Source organism: Bos mutus, chromosome 2 (genome assembly GCF_027580195.1).
Source record: "Bos mutus isolate GX-2022 chromosome 2, NWIPB_WYAK_1.1, whole genome shotgun sequence".
In the NCBI taxonomy this organism is placed as follows: domain Eukaryota; kingdom Metazoa; phylum Chordata; class Mammalia; order Artiodactyla; family Bovidae; genus Bos; species Bos mutus.
The window spans coordinates 22,015,357-22,032,557 of record NC_091618.1 but is presented as its reverse complement, the minus strand read 5'-3'; the positions used below and the strand labels follow the sequence as shown (position 1 = coordinate 22,032,557).

General features: G+C 35.3%; 1 protein-coding gene across 1 annotated transcript in view; it reads left to right on the top strand.

The window, feature by feature from the left end:
- Positions 1-4,529, top strand: part of NYAP2 (neuronal tyrosine-phosphorylated phosphoinositide-3-kinase adaptor 2) — a 307,287-nt gene extending 302,758 nt beyond the window's left edge. Inside the window, exon 6 of the mRNA XM_070379977.1 lies at positions 4,129-4,529. Coding sequence (XP_070236078.1) covers positions 4,129-4,356 — 228 coding nt within the window. The 3' untranslated portion in view covers positions 4,357-4,529. The remainder of the gene's footprint in view (positions 1-4,128) is intronic.
- The last annotated feature ends 12,672 nt before the right edge of the window (positions 4,530-17,201 follow it).

Sequence of the window (17,201 nt, the reverse complement as noted above, 5' to 3'; positions counted from 1 at the left end):
CCCAGGGACAGGGGAGCCTGGTGGGCTGCCGTCTATGGGGTCGCACAGAGTCAGACATGACTGAAGTGACTTAGCGGCAGCAGCAGCAATACCTTTTATGGGTAGTAGTCTTAACACACTTCATATAATGCCTAAACATGCTATTTGTTATGCTTAAAGTAATGAATTAACACATACTATCAGGATGAAATATAATTTTTGGACACATTTTAGGGGGAAGGGATTTGGCCATGTCAATAGGCATAGAAGTAACACTGAGTTTAACTTGGGGGTTTAAAAACAATGTGTACTCTTCAGGAAGAAATTTTCAAAAACATGTGTTCTTTAAAAGTAAATATAAGAAGCAGATTTATCTCCCCCAAACTGAATCTCATTCTTCATTTAATCATATTATTGCAACATAATAACAATTTGGGGGTGGTATTTTAAATAAGAAAAAAAGTTTGATAGCAAATTTAACATTAGAAGATTCTGTACCAGACTTGTTAGATTTGTTAAACTTTAAAATTAAAAAATGAATTTTACTATCTTCTGAGAACCTGAATTCTCTTAGAATACCTCTCCCTCTTTCATACACTGGGCAATGCTTTGTCATGGAATTTTTATTGACTGTGTAACAGACCCCCAAAAGAAAATAATTTAATATTGCAGAGTCAGTCTGGAAAACAAGAGTGATTGTCTACTAGTACTATTCTGAACCATTATATATCAATCAAGTGATATATAAGTATTCTAAAATAAAAATGCAATGAGTACGAAACTCAATTTATAACTCAATTTTCAAATTCTTATTCTTTATATTTTTAAAGAATGGGTTATTCTTAATAAATTGACATACCTATTTAGCATAAATACTAATTGACTGAAAACACTTATTCTCAATAATATAATGCATTTATGAACTGTAATGACAACTATGAAATGAAATGAAATATAACGAAATATATTGGTGGCACTGTTGTCAGAGGAATCCAGAAAAAAAATTATTTTTCAGTTATATGTACTGATTCACACCCTAAAAATATTAAAGGAAATTAATAAGTGATTTAATGTTTGTATGGACAAGTAAATACCATGCAAATATTGAAGTGATGCTGTAAATATCTTATCTTAAGGAAGATGGGAGGTTTTGTGATTTCATTGGGATCTGTGAAATCCAGTGAGAATTTACTAAAAAGGAAATTATCTTGAGAGTTTTCTGAGAATAGCAAATACTGTACAGTGCTGGTGGCTTCACTCCATTTCTAAAACTTTTATTGAGAGCTAAATGATTCTGTTCTGCATGTCGGGGCTACTGTGTTGGATGCTATTTGGGGCTAGCCCTCTGAGTATTCTGTATTATAAATTCCATTTATAACAGTTTATAGTCACTCAATAAATTTTGCTTGTATTTCCACCCAAATAGAGTTATTGTATTTTTATTGCTTAGATTATCATGTTATAAAATATTACAAATCTTTTGAAAAATTATGAGCTACTCTGACAGTCTCATGTTGGGACAAAAACCTGTTGGTCATTGTCCCAGAAATTCACTTAAAAAGTGAACAGCCATGGCCATGGCCCTCTCTGCTTGGGGCCAGAGGACACCAAAAGGTGTCAAATACAGCCCATCCTTTCAAGAAACTTTATGTCAAGTTAAGCTTATTACATACAAGATATTTACCCAAGAGAATCACCCTCTGGAATCTAAGCCATTGGCTAATCAATTCAAGCCATTGATTTTACTTATTTGACAAGCAGTTTTTATTCACTCATAAAGCTATAAATATATTTGCATTTTTGAATAGCATCTGGAAATGGTAGTACATACAACAACAACTATTATTATAATCTCTAAATAATATTCAGGAGATGGAGCTTGCTGTAGTAGAAAGATGATTTACTGTGGAGTCAAATAGATCTGAATTTGAAATAGACTTGTATCACAGCCAGTAACCTATGACCTTCCTTGAACTAGTTCCTTAAGCTTTCTGAGACTTGTCTTTCTCACTTGTGACGTGTAACTAAACTCTAACTTTCAGTGTGGCTGGGAGGCTTTAATATTAATATAATATATGTAGAGCTCTTTCCATATGAATGGCAGAGAGCATGTATGGAAAACTGTTGCTAGGTATTTGTTAGTATTAGGATAATAATTCCAGGGCAATGTTTCACTGTTTTGGTTTTTTTTTAATTACTTCACCTTCATTACCCAATCTAATTTTTAAACAAACTTCTGAAATGAAGATGTTATCAATTCAGTTATTCAGATAAAGCAACTGAGAAAAGGAGTGACCAATGGAAACTCATCAAGTTTCAGAATTTGAATCTTTGATTTCTAGCTCAAGATCTTGTCCTTTCCATAAAGACTCAAGAATTGTGAGAATTCAATTTTGCCTTGTTCACTAAAAACCAACCTGCCTGGTTTGGACAAGATGTATAAATTCTTGAAACTTAGCTTCCTCACCCATCCTTGGAGGGTGTTGTACTGACTCATCTCAGTCCTTTCCAGTTTCACATGCATCAGAACCAGGAGCATGTAGTTTTGAAGGGCACAGGTTCTGAGATAAACTCTTGGGTTCAAATGTGACCCTGTCATTTGTTGGTTCTGTAAGCTTAGGCACATTACTAAATGTCTCCAAGTCTCATTTTACTCATTATGGGATAACAGGGTCTTCCTTGATAGCTCAGACGGTCAAGAATCTGCCTGCAATGCAGGAGACCCGGGTTCAGTCTCTGGGTCAGGAAGATCACATAGAGAAGGGAATGGCAACACATTCCAGTATTCTTGCCTGGAGAATTCCATAGACAGAGGAACCTGGTGAGCTACAGTCTGTGGGATCACAAATAGTTGGACATGACTGTGCAACTAACATGTGCATAGAGTGATTAATAGTACTTAATCCAGAGCACTGTCTTTGTGAGGAATAAATGCGTTAAACTATGCAAAGTAATAAGAATGGGTTTTGGTATAGAGCGTTATGTTGTTTAGTGGCTAAATCATGTCCGACTCTTTTGCAACCCATGGGCTCTTCTGTTCATGTTTCCCAGGCAAGAATACTGGAGTGGGTTGCCATTTCCTTCTGCAGGGGATCTTCTCAACCCAGGGATCAAACCCATGTCTCCTGCATTGGCAAGCATATTCTTTACCACTGAGCCACCAGGAAGCCCCAGAAAAAGTGTTATAAATATTTGTCAATTATTTCCTAAAATTGTATCATTAAATTTAGTGCCTCCAAGTGAGCTGTTTTAACTCTCAAGTCATACAATAGCTTTGCTCAAATGATTAACTGTAAGCATCTCCATCCTGGATTTCTGTCTCAATCACACTGCTATTCTGTGAGAGATCCAACCTGCTAGCTTTGTGCTAAAGAACAGTTACTGGAGGACATAGTCACATACACTTGGGAGCAGTGTTTGCCTGTCCTGTAGTAGATGTATGTGTATCAATATACAGTCATCACTAAATCTTCTCCTGATATCCAATTGACCTGATGAATCTGGTTCTTTGAAGTTCTGAAAATATTCAGGATCTGGATCAGTATGATTGTAGAAACCAATGATTCTAATTAAACATTTTCTGTAGCATCAAGATTATAGTGAAACTTCTTTGCAGAGTAATTATTTAAGTGTTTATATTCCAAGCATTGGATGTACATTGAAATTCATTTTGGTAGAAGAATGATTAAAAGTCTAAATTCCATGCTATTTATAAACAAATGTTAACTTTTAATTCACTAATAAAAATGTTCATGAAAACATATCACATTCATATAAGATCTCTCTTGAAAGTAATGCTAATAATTGAACTTAGAATATTGAGACGCAGAAGACAATGGAGTCAACATAAAAATAATAGCCAAATATTTGGCAAATGGCTTAAAAATTTTACAGATTTTATTTCCATAGCATGGAGTTTTAGAACATATTGGTAAAATATTCACTCCTAAATTATTGTTTCATAATATCTCAATATTTAATAATATAAGTACAAATTTTTTGGCACTTCTATGCCTAAATTTTGCTTTGTAAGAATTTCAAAAATATAGAAATGGCTGACATTTTTCAAAACAACTACTAGCACAGTGCAAAACAAATCTGCTTTCTTTCCATTTTTTTTTTCTGTATTCACTCTTTCTTTTTTGCTAGGTGGCATGCATGCAGTGGTTTCATGGAGACCATACAATGCTTGAGATGATTGAGAAAAAGCGTTGCTTGTGCAAGGAAATAAAAGCTAGACAGAAAACGGAAAAGGGGCTTTGCAAACAGGATAGCATGCCTATCCTACCCAGCTGGAAGAAGAATGCAGGTGCAAAGAAGTACAGCCCTCCACCCTATTCTAAACAGCAAACGGTATTCTGGGATACTGCCATATGACTGTGCAGGATGGCGTGAGCTCCACGTTACTTAACACGAAGAGGGAGGTCAACTCGGTCATGTGATAAGTAACTGTTACATATCTTCTCAGTCAGAATGGAATGCCAGTGGTTCCCTGGAAAGCCCATGGGAAGCTGTGCCTATTCATGGCGAGTTCAAGATAAAACGTGTATTTCCTTGCATTTAAGGCACACTTATTTATCATGGATTATTTTGAATCCAGAAGATATTGAGATGTAAATATTTTACTAGTTTATGGGTGACACCTGAAATAATACACATTATACATATATAAATGATAGAAATACCAAGAGTTTTACTATATGATACAATTTCGGTATTAACTGGTTTGTTATCTCTTTTATATGTCCCTTGATGCCTTTGATTATTAATTTTTGCATTTAAAATGTTTTTCTTTCTTCCTACATTTGGTTTCTGTACACTAGCTCATGTATGAATTATGTTCAATCACATAATATATGATCTGGTGCTAGTAATGTAGAAGTTGAATATCACATCGTTAAGAACACCTGTTTGTTGCTTTGTACCTTTTTAAGGGTTTGATGGGAAATGAATGCCAATGTGATGCTGAACTTGGACATCCACATTGCATCAACACCGATATTTTTGATGCATTGGCTTTATAAGAATTTCTCCTCAAATGTCATCTTGTTTATACTAAGCAATGGTGAGTCAGACTCCAGAGAAAGTTACTAGGGTATATTTGGACATCCCAGCAGAAAACATTTCTTTCAGAAATGACTTTAGGGACACATGTCCTTGCATCATTGATCTGATTGGAGGAGACCAGGGTTCACTGTGACAATGGAAGGGACAAGGAATAGAAGGCGAAACAGCACGACTGCTTTCAAGGTGAGACCAGTGGCTTTAGAGCTGCTGCAATCGCTACTTTTGAGTAACTTTTCACGTGTATGTTTGTTTCCCCTAGAAAATGATCAATTAACATTCAATCAGATGAGTTTGCATATTTCAGTACACTAAATGCCAAGCTTTCTCAAAATCTAGATGCCTGAATGGAGTAGTATTTCATGTTAACTTTTCAACGAGTTATCACCCTATTTAGGGGGTTAATCTTTTGTGCATGTTCATCACATTCTTACCGATGATGACACCATGACCAAAGAATTATGACCAATTGTTTATTTTATTTTATTTCAAGGAAGAAACAGGAAATTCAGGGGATGGGAGATGGGGTGGATTCAATTTTTGAGGTGGTAAAGTTTAAGTTAAACAAATCATATATATCTTTTAAGAGTAACTTGTTGAGTATAAATAACCCCATGGAGGAATAAAAAGGAAACTATCATATATATTTTGTATATTTAAATTACTATTTATGCTTCCAAAAAATGGACAGTATGTGATTCTTCTTTAACAATCAATTTAGTATTATATTTCTGAGAGAAAAGGTATGTGTTTGAAGTTGTTGTCATAGTGGTTTTCCTTGTAAGGGTTTTGACAGCAATAGTACAGTGCTGCTCAATATAACCAAATATAACAGGAAGTAGGGGAATTTTGTAATCTATATTGCTAAAGACCTGGTAATGCTTTATCAGTAATAGTTTCTTTCAAGCCTTTGAAATGTTATAAAATAATTTTTAATATTTTATAATTAATGTATATTTTGATGCCCAACTAGAATTCTGAAAGAATAAGGGAAATAAGGTGAGTGGGAGCATGTGTATCTGTTATGTGTGCGTGTGTACACTACACGAGAATGAGTACTCGGTGGGGGAACTGTATACATAGAATGCTTACTGATGTTTTAAATTTTGCTTGCATCGTTGAGGTGGAAAAAAACAAAAGTAGAGTCACAAGTTAGTACATGAAATCATGGAGAGATCTTAAGTAGCTTAAATAGATCCTGCTGTCATATTTCACCAGTTATCGATTATGTTTCAAACCCCAAAATCAATGGGGTACAAATCTAAGACTGGTGAAAATGTGTTAAGGTAAAACTCAGAATTGACGTTAAATGTGTTTATGACTCAAATTATTATCCTGATTTAAGTTATTATGACCACATACACTCAAGGCCATGAATTAGATATATGTAAGCCATCAATGATTAGCATCTTTATGATGATCTTAATACACGTACATACATGTATGTCATATGAATATGTCAAGCTTGACCTAGTTACAACTGGATAATTCCCCTGAAATTTTCATTTGGGTAAAACACACAGGTGTGTTTTTCAAATGCCCATCATTACCATATCTCTCTGAATTAGGCAGAAGATATTTTTTAATGCTGGCCACTTGTCAAGAAGGAAATAGTTAACAAAATGATTTGTGTTGGGTTCAGCCATTTCCATTTGTTCTGCCAAACGAACGCTGTTGCCAGGTTTCATACACTCCCTTTTCAAGCAAGTTATTTTCTGAGAGGGTAGCTTGTTTGAAAATCTGACCTTAGGCAACCATTTCCATTTACTGTCTCCAAATCTTGCCTTCAGTGGGAAGTAACTGAAAGATCTGGAAAAGCAGCTTCACTGATATTTAACTTAAGAAATGATATTCGGTACCTATAAAACTCTTCACTGGAGTTTAGCCTATGTGGCAATAACTATTATATAATTAATTTCCTTTTTGTGCAGCATTTCTTTATGTGGGAAAAAAGAGGTCATCAGGATAAAAAAGAAAAATAAACTTACTCTCTGATGGTAGCCATTTAGGGCCCTTATACCTATGAATTTAGTCAAATGATGAAAAATTCCAACTACAGCCAGAACACTATGGAGTGATAAAACTCCATATGCTATTTTGGTTTTTTTTAGCAGTGCCAAAGAACAAATCATGTCATTGTATGGTTACCAGTTGAAAGCTCAGCCCTATAAAAAATGATCGTTTCAGAGCAAATTTTATAGAAACAGAACTTTATTGGCTGTCAGCAAGATGCTTTTATATGTGAAAACCTTCTTAGAAGACACACATTTCTTTAGAATTGATGGAAGGGAAATATCAAATCCTGCTTTTCTATCCAATCTCAGAAGCCAGCATTTTCTGAAGTATAACAGTAGAGTAGTTCTTAGGTAAACACTGCCAAGATCTCCCCTAGTGTTGGTACTATGGAAGCAAGTTTGGAGTGAAAACTGATTGATTTGTGGAAAAGGTAATGCCCATTCCCCCAAAATAGATGTTAAAATGAAACAATGCAAAATATTAAGAAATTAAATAGTGTAGTTTTAAAGACTGTACATATTCAGATACACGGTAATTGAATGGATACAGCCAGATACAACTTTGCTTTTCAAAGCAGTGACACTGGGACTTCAGAGACCCCAAGGTCCCAAACGGGTTTCTTTCAATTTTTCTGGAGAGAAACATTTTTCTTATTACATTTTGGCTTAGGCCGCATCCTTATATCCAAAGGGGTTTGACTCTTATGAGCGAGTTTGGTGATCAAATTAATAAAACTAAACAACTCTATTGTTTTATTGTTTGAATTAAATGAGACATCAGAACAATGCACATACAATGCAATTTCAATATTACTTCTATGTTAAGTTGACTTACTTACCTAAAATTGAAGAGTAATTGTAAGCTAATTATGGCTACCTATAAAATTAAGGAAACATTTGTATGATATTAACAGCAGATTATCTGAGATGAGAGGGAATTCACCCTTGCAAAGAAGTAGAAGTAGAATAGAAAAGCAATTCACCATTCATTGCATCCCAAACTTAAATGGAAGTGAAACAAACAAACAAAAAATGCTACTTATGTACTTAAGCTTAACTCACTGAACCTTCCTTGTAAGGGAAAAATTATAGCTAACTCTGGAATGTGAACAATTTACTATTAATCCATTATTCATTTAACAGTTCATTATTGAGCAACTTATGTATCAGCTATTTTAAAGCATTTCTAAAGCATTTGACATTAAGCATTCAGAAAAATGTGGTCCCTGCCTTCAAGGAGTTTCATTATACAATCATTAGTAGTTTCCAACAGAGTTTTGAAGAAGATATACAATATCATATGTGTTTGACATCTCTTATGTGTTTATGTATGTGTTTATATGTTTTTCCCGGATCAAGTGTATAGTCAAAATAAAATGCTAAACATACTAAAGTTGATGTCTAAATATAAAATATGTTTATGTGTAAACCTCTATGTGTACACATAGGATATGTACTGCTGTCTATATAAACCAGTAACAGAATAATCCATTTTGCCATGTTGGACTTTGAACATTATAGCTGGGGGTTTGGATTTGTTTAAAACCCTTTGATATTTGGGTCAATGACATTGTAGCAAGATGTGTGTTACCTGGGTAAAAATGTCTGAGTATATTTCCCTTTAAATATTATAAAGTTTTAAATTTAAGGGAAAACATCTTTACAGTTATATTGCTGGATTTATCTCAACCAAACCTATGTGAAGATCTTCTTGAAGTTTTCAATTATTCCCAAATAAGACTGGGTTTGCCCACCCTAAAAGCATTTACATTTTCACATGTATACACCCACATACAGTATACATACTGTATATAATATATATGAAAATGTTTAGTATGCACTTCTTCAGTTTGGAACTCCTTCGGTTAACATTTATAGTGTAGCAATTTGTGTGAAGTGCACTGTGATTATAAAAGACAAAGCACAGTAAAGTCACAGGTCTTGTTATCTTGCACTAAAAACGTGTTTACGTATTTAGCAGTTGTATGTTTACTTTCTTGCTCTTTTCAAGAAATTGAAACAAATAGCTATTGAGAAAAATGATATCAAATAATATGTTTTTTAGTGGATAATGACACTACGCTTTTAAAAGACAGGGTTTTTAAAAGAAACCATTTAACATCAATTCCAACATCACATGTTTACCGTATTTAAAAATCTGAATGTCATATTGCATTTTTCATAACTCATTAAAAATGTCAGGTATGTGCCTGAAAAGTTGTGCAAATAAGCATTAGGTAACAGATTTCTCTACTCATGTGTTGTTAGCCATTTCTATATACATATTAATATAAACACTGATGTTTTAATTTCTTTTAATTTTTGTACTTGATTTTTTAGGTAATATGTAATTATAAATGTACTTTGATACTACTGAAGTAACCAGATGTTGTTTGAAAACAAATTGTTTTCTTTAGTGCATTGGCAATATTTTGCAATATTTTGTGCTTATTTATTTGTGCTCCCGTGTAATTATAATAAAAGCAATAGTTTAAATTAGTTGACTTTGTTGTTGCTGGTATTTATTCATCAAGAAATAAGATTAGTAAGAAATCTTTTAAAGAAAAATGCACACATTTTTCCATGTTTCCAGTTGCCTGTGAGATTGTATGGTAAACGACTCTTGCCAGTGAGTCATTGAAGACTGAGGCTTTCACCCTAGTTATGTGACCCCCAATTGTCCTTAGTCACCCTCTGGCTTCTGCTTCAAATGGCAATCCAGTAAATAAGAGGAAACTACATTTTTTCTTTCATATGCTCCTAATTCCAATTAAATGATTCAGTGTGTATCTAAAGTGTTCTGGAGGCACTAAAGGAAAAAAAAAATCCAGCAATCCTAGACTGGTATTCATAGAAAAGATATTCATTTATTTAAAAGATGTTTAACACACTCATTTGTTCAGCCATACTTCTAGAATTAATCTGGCTTAAACAGGGAGCAAGAAATCAATCATGAATAGTCATTAAAAGGACTGATGCTAAAGCTGAAGCTCCAATACTTTGGCCACTTGATTTGAAGAGCTGACTCATTGGACAAGACCTGCCTCATTGGAAAAGACCCTGATGCTGGAAAAGATTAAAGGCAAGAGGAGAAGGGAGCAACAGAGAATGAGATGGTTGGATAGCATCACCGACTCAATAAACATGAGTTTGAGCAAATTCAGGGAGACAGTGAAGGACAGGGAAGCCTGGTATGCTGCAGTCCATGGGGTCAGACATGACTTAGTGACTAAACAACAATAACAACAAAATAGGGAGCAAGTCAGTATGTTTAATGTTACTGAAGTGTTGATAACTAAAATGCCACTGAGTGTCTGAAATATATAAAACAAGGTTCTGGAGTTCAGCAAACTTATAAAAAATGTGCATTTGTCATACAGCAGCCTCCTTTAATAGTTTCTAATGGTTACTTAATCAACTACTTACATCGTCTCTTATACATCGAATTTCAGATGTATATTTATTATAATTTCAAAATTTCTCACAAATCATTTCCATGTTCATTCTTAAGAGGAATCTAATTTATTCTCACTCTTCATTTCCACTTCTCTAGCTACTCAAAGGCTCTCTATGCGCCCTACCTCTTGGTTGAACAAGAAATAACTAACCATACTTTCCACTGTCAACACTTCCAACTTCCATTCATCTCAGCTCATGACAAGTGCCCCATATTCTGAATTCTCTTCTGTTCTCCCTGCTCTCCCTCAGACTCATTGTTCCCAGTGATCTCAGAGTAGAAAAATGGACACTTTCAAATTGTGGTGCTGGAGAAGACTTTTGAGAATCCTTTGAGCAGCAAGGAGATCAAACCAGTCAATCCTAAAGGAAATCATTCATTGAATATTGAATATTCATAGGAAGAAATTATTCTTAAGCTGAAACTCTAATACTATGGTCACCTGATATGAAGAGCCACCTCATTGGAAAAGACCCTAATTCTGGGAAAGAGTGAAGGCAAAAGAAGAAGAGGGTCACAGAAGATTAGATGGTTGGAAGGCATCACCAACTCAATGGACATGAGTTTGAGCAAACTCTAATAGATAGTGAAGGACAGTGAAGACTGGTGTGCTGCACTCCATAGGGTTGCAAAGAGTTGGACATGACTTAGAGACTGAACAATCCACCTACACATTTATTTAAACCCCGCATTGCTATTATATAAATTAAAGAAGTTCATATTAAAGCATAAAACACAGCAAGATATATGGTGGAACTGTATGACAACTATAAGAGGAAAAATAAAAGATTAGGGCATGATATTAAAAGTATCCAGAAATGATTTTAGTTCACAAAATGAATACAATGATACCCTAAGTTAGGGTTAGGGTTAGAGTTGGCAACCCACTCCAGTACTCTTGCCTAGAAAATCCCATGGATGGAGGAGCTTGGTGGGCTGCAGTCCATGGGGTCACAAAGAGTTGGACACAACTGAGCGACTTCACTTTCACTTTTCACTTTCATGCATTGGAGAAGGAAATGGCAACCCACTCCAGCGTTCTTGCCTGGAGAATCCCAGGGATGGGGGAGCCTGGTGGGCTGCCGTCGATGGGGTCGCGCAGAGTCGGACACGACTGACGTGGCAGAAAAAAAAATAAAGTTCATAATTAATTATAATAGCAACACATTATTACATACTTCATGGTAGAAACTGAACTGTTGATGAATTTGTTTTGCTCAATTCCTACCTCAGCTCTATGATTATATTTATTTTCTAGGTAAACTTGTTGAAATTTGTAGAACTTGCCCCAACTTATACAGATAGTATTTATAGATTCTGAAAATTCAGGCAAAGCTTATCTGATTCTAAAACAAAGCCATGGCAACAGAGCCTCTCATTTAAATTAGTGTCAGTTTGTTGTTCACTGTTTGCAGAAATTCAAACATATTTTGAATATTACACAAAAGCTATACACTAGTTGCCTGCTACGTCACTTCAGTTGTGTCTGGCTCTTTGAGACTCTATCGACAACAACCCACCAGGCTCCTCTGTCTGTGGGATTCTCCAGGCAAGGAAACTGGAGTGGGTTGCCATTTCTTCCTCCAGGGGACCTTCCTGACCCAGGGATGGAACCCACGTCTCTTCTGTCTGCTACACTGGCAGGCAGGTCCTTTACCACTAGCACCGCCTGGGAAGTGTAACAACAATGGAATGAACTCATCTAACTTCGATATATTTATTTTAACATCAAAGAGGCCATCTTTTCCCCTACAGTGGAATAAAGTTCACAGTTATGGCTCAGTGTAGAGGACTATAGTGTTTTTTTTTTTTTTTTTGCCATTATTGATAATTTCATATCAATCTTTTAACTGGCTGCAAGGAGAGTCAAATGAGTTCACTAAGGTCAAATAGTAAATTGGCTCTTAAATGGATTTTGCCTGTACATTTTCCTTAGGGTAACTATGGCCACACTATGTTAAGTTTCTTGATATGTTTCAAAGTGCCTTCTCAGTTCCATTCAACAAAAGGTTTATTGGCTTAAGGATGTACTTTGTTTTAGGAAATGCATCCATCCAAATTTTCTTACTCTTTCTTTAGGGAAGACACTGGGTCATGTCATTTAAAATGGAGGGGATGGGGGAAAAGAAGAACAGAGTCACACCCGGTTTTGAAAGAACTGGGCACTGACACCTCCAGATTTTTCAGCCACGTTTCCTCACAAAGATCCATGAAATATGCTACTCATGACACTAAGATAGAAAAAAAAACTTTGTTATTATTTTAGTTATATAGTTAAGAAGTTTTAGTACATTTAAAGTGTAATGCTAGCATATTAAAATATTTGCCTTCTTTCACTGAATAAATAATTTTTTTGGCACACTGCTTGGCATGAGGGGGATCTTAATTCCTTTATCAGGGATGGAACCCAGGCACCCTACAGAGGAAGCTTGGAGTCTTAACCACTGGAGCGCCAAGGAAGACCTGAAGGAATTATTCTTGAGTGCTCCTGTGCAAACTGAAGCAATGATGGGAATTTGGTACTGAATAAAGGACAACTCTACTCCTCTTAGAGTTTACACAATGGATATGATTACTAGTCTTACTAAATTGGTGGCTTCCTGGCTGGCTCAGCCATAAAGAATACACTTGCAATGCAGGAGACCCAGGCTTGATCCCTGGTCAGGAAGATCCTCTGGAGAAGGAAATGGCAACCCACTCCAGGATTCTTGCTGGGAAAATTCCATGGACAGAGGAGCCTGATGGGCTATAATCCAGGGGGTTGCAAGAGTCAGACAGGACTCAGGGACTAAATCATCAAGTTAGCCCCCTTGTTCAGACCTCAAGAATTATAAGGTGTGGTGTTGAGATGGTATTCAGATGTGGCAACATTCAGAAGTATTTGAAAGGCGGAAAGGCGGCTGCTGTGAGGCCATAGGATTATGCCATGTATGCCAGGGAAGGCTTTTTTGCCTCACCCTCCTCATTGCCTTGGGGTTTGACACCTCTGTATTAGAGACCACACATATACAAATATTGCTTCCTTGCTAAATACACATTTTGCTTTTTACAATGGAAAGTTTCTGAAGAGAAAAAGACTACTGAGACCACTTGGAGATGATTACACATCTCTGATAATAATTATGTCAAAATGGGCTGCTGGCTTGAGGATCCTCCAGACTTTATCTAAGACTAGCATCCAAATGTTTGTCATACCCTAGAAAATTCTTGGTTTCTCTTAGTTTACAATGCTAATCACTTTGTCCAGGTTCCAAACCATTTCACTTGTTTCCAGAAATCTTCCAGCTTCAGTATCAAACTATAAGGCCCTTTTGCTTCCCAGACCCCAGCATCATCCATCAACAATCTCAAATTCAAAAGACTGTATGCACTGGGTAAGAAAAAGACAAGTTTCTATTGTCAAGTATTGAAACAGTCAATAATAAGGTTGGGCTTGAAAAAAATGGAAAATGAAAGGGATGGTAAACTGCAACAATAAACTTAGACATGAGGATGAGGAGTCTGTAAGGGAAAAACACAAGAGTAGGAATACAGTAAATTTTTAAAATAACATTTGTAGTGTTATTTAGTTTTGGCAAAAGTACAATTTATCCCAAAGATGGCTAGGAAGGAATTTTTAAGGAAATTTACCTCATTTTTTTTTTTTTTTCTGAATGTGTGGCTTTCTTTCACATTTATATCAGGAGTCTACAAAAGAGTCATTTGGGAAACTTGATCAAAACTGTTTAGGAAGGGAAACAAGACAGTGAATCAAGGCATAGAAATGAAAGTGAGCACAGAGAAGCAAGGAAAGGGTAAGGTCAAAGATTATTGACTCAGTATTTTCTGTTGACTCCTTATAGCTGTTTCTTCCTGCTTTGTAGATGTATTATTAATTAAATCTAAAGAGGTGAGGTGAGATATAAACAATGAATAGTGTTTGCGGGATTGTCAAACCTCTGAAATAAAAAGATTTTGATGTGTTGAGGAACCCTACCAGCCACAAATACAGTGAACAGGAGGTCAGGGAGGGGGAAGGGCCAGATATGTAGGTGCTGAGGAATTTATACACCAGGCAAGATGTAAAACATATCACTTGCAATATCAAAGAATCAAGGCATAGGTGGAATTTAGGAATACATGGGTCTAGTACAAAGGGTATCCATGACACCTTCCTAAATTGGTCGGCCCACTTCTCATTAGCCAATGCATGTGCAGAAAATCAAGACTCATCAAGCATTTGAAAATATGCAACAAATAAAAGAAAATCCAACAGAAGAGGTAAGTAAACACAAATAGATTTTAATAAATTATAGTTAGGTTGATCACCAAAGATAGGTTTAATGGGAAACTAATGACGTCAATTTTATGGCCACACATACTTATATAAAAACCATTCTAAGATGCTGGGAGAAGCCTAACAATGGTTTCATATGATCATACAATTGTGTAAAGTCTGCAAAAGCAGGCCTTTTGGATTATAATTAATCAGTTCAGAGTGATGTCTTTTTCTACTTTAGTTTACCTTCCATCCTACTTCTCCTTGATTTGGGAACATTGGAGTGTTTCTGGGAACTTTTGAGATTTGGCTAAGAGATTAGGTTGGATGAACAATCATTTTAGGCTCAGTGGGATATTGTTATAGAAATCACAGAATTAATAATTTTTTTTTCTTAAAGAACACCCCTCCACAATTTGTATAAGCTTCAGTTCTTACAAAATTTGGAGTAGCACTGATTTTCACTGATATTTACAGGTATTAAAAGGAGTATCATTTCCATTACAGAAAAACAGCTATGCCAATGATAATAATCTGGAAATCAGAAAAAAATAACAGCTATTAAGTATGAAATACTTCAGCTCCCTGACCTTCCCTTCCCTTTTCAAACCAAAAAATAAGTAGAATAAATAATAAGCAACAAACAGTCTATGGATAACAGATGAGAGACACTTTATGAAACATTTTAGAAAATGCTGATTTAGATTTCTAGGAAACACTTAGATCCACAGGCTACATGTTATATTTACCACCCATATCTTAGATATGCTCATATCTTTTAGAATATGATTATTGTAATATTTGGGGCTCAATGGTAATGAATTTGCCAGCCAATGTAGGAGATGCAAGTTCAATCCCTGGGTTAGGAAGATCCCCCAGAAGAGGGCATGGCAATCCACTCCAGTATTTTTGCCTAGAGAATCCCCAAAAGAGAGGAGCATGGCAGGCTACAGTCCATAAGGTCGCAAAGAGTTGAACACTACTAAAGTGACTGAGTACATTATATATTATATATATATTTATATATATACACACATATATATTTAAAGAGCCTATAATGGAAAGGAATCTAAAAAGAATGCATATATTTAATGTTTTCATATTCTTTTCTATTATAGGTTATTACAAGATACTGAATAGAATCCCCTATGTTATACATAAGGTTCTTTTTGTTTATAAACTACTTAAAATCTTAAGGACATACGTCCACACAGAAATGACTAGATAATAGAAAGTTAAATACAACTGTGAAAACGATCAATTCACATCATCTCAGCTCCAAATATAAGTGATGCTCACCTTCATAGAGTTTTAATGGCACCTTAGAGGGAGATTTCCAGCTTACCTAGGATCTGTGGACCTTCTCCGGCCCAAGGCAACTCAGTAAACTACTCTGCTATCCATTAAGCCACAACCATACTCTAATGAGTTCTGAATTTCAGCATTGATGAAGGAAATCCCATCGTCCACATCTGTTCCTTCCTTAGATTATATCTCTCAGCCCCAAGGTAATTTTTAGAATTCTCTTGAGTGCTCTATATCTTTTCCTTTGTTACAGTTAATGCTTCTTTACACCAAATTTTGCCTATTCAAATTATTATGTGTTGCTATCTCCTGAGTGGGCTTCCCTTATCATTGGATCTCCTCATTGGAACAATGATTTTCTATTCTTCTTTACTATGGTTATGTTGCTCATTTTTCATGAACACTTTTCTGAACTATTACCTAGAATGCCAATGAAATAAATATGTATTTCATAAAACTTATAGCATCTTGTTAATATTGATGACAGCAAAACATTTGAAACTGGTGTTGGGCTTTTTGAGCCAAAATTAAATTGGTCAGTTTTGGTGCCAGTTATTTGTTATAAGTAGCTTGATAAATTGTGAGTATACTTTAATACTCAATCTCTTCTTGTTAAAAGCAAACATTTTTTTGAGTTTCATTAAGCAATCTGATTTCATTCCTGTTTTATTTTTTTTTGTTAATATTAACTGAAATTAAATGCAACACATTTGATGTTTAAAAAAATTGAACACATAGAAGAATTGACCTTTAGCTGGCATAAAAAATATTCAATTCATTGCAACCATTCTAACTTGCTCTAACAAATGTAACTGGTTTGGGAGTTAAAGCTTCCATAGGAGACAGTGAAAATGATGAAGGGACTGCATCTCTAAGCCTTGGGCCGGAGATGGTCCACAGACCCTAGGTAAGCTGGAAATCTCCCGCTAAGGTGCCATTAAAATGATGAAGGGACTGTATTTTCTCTGTCATTCTGCAGAAAAACAAAGTTGGCTTCCCTCATTATACATTGTAATTTGTTATGGAAGATAAAAATGAGTGAATACATAGATAATGAATTCTAGTAGAGCTTCTATCCTGGAGAAAACAAAGCTCCATGATGGTACCAAAAACTTCATAATTA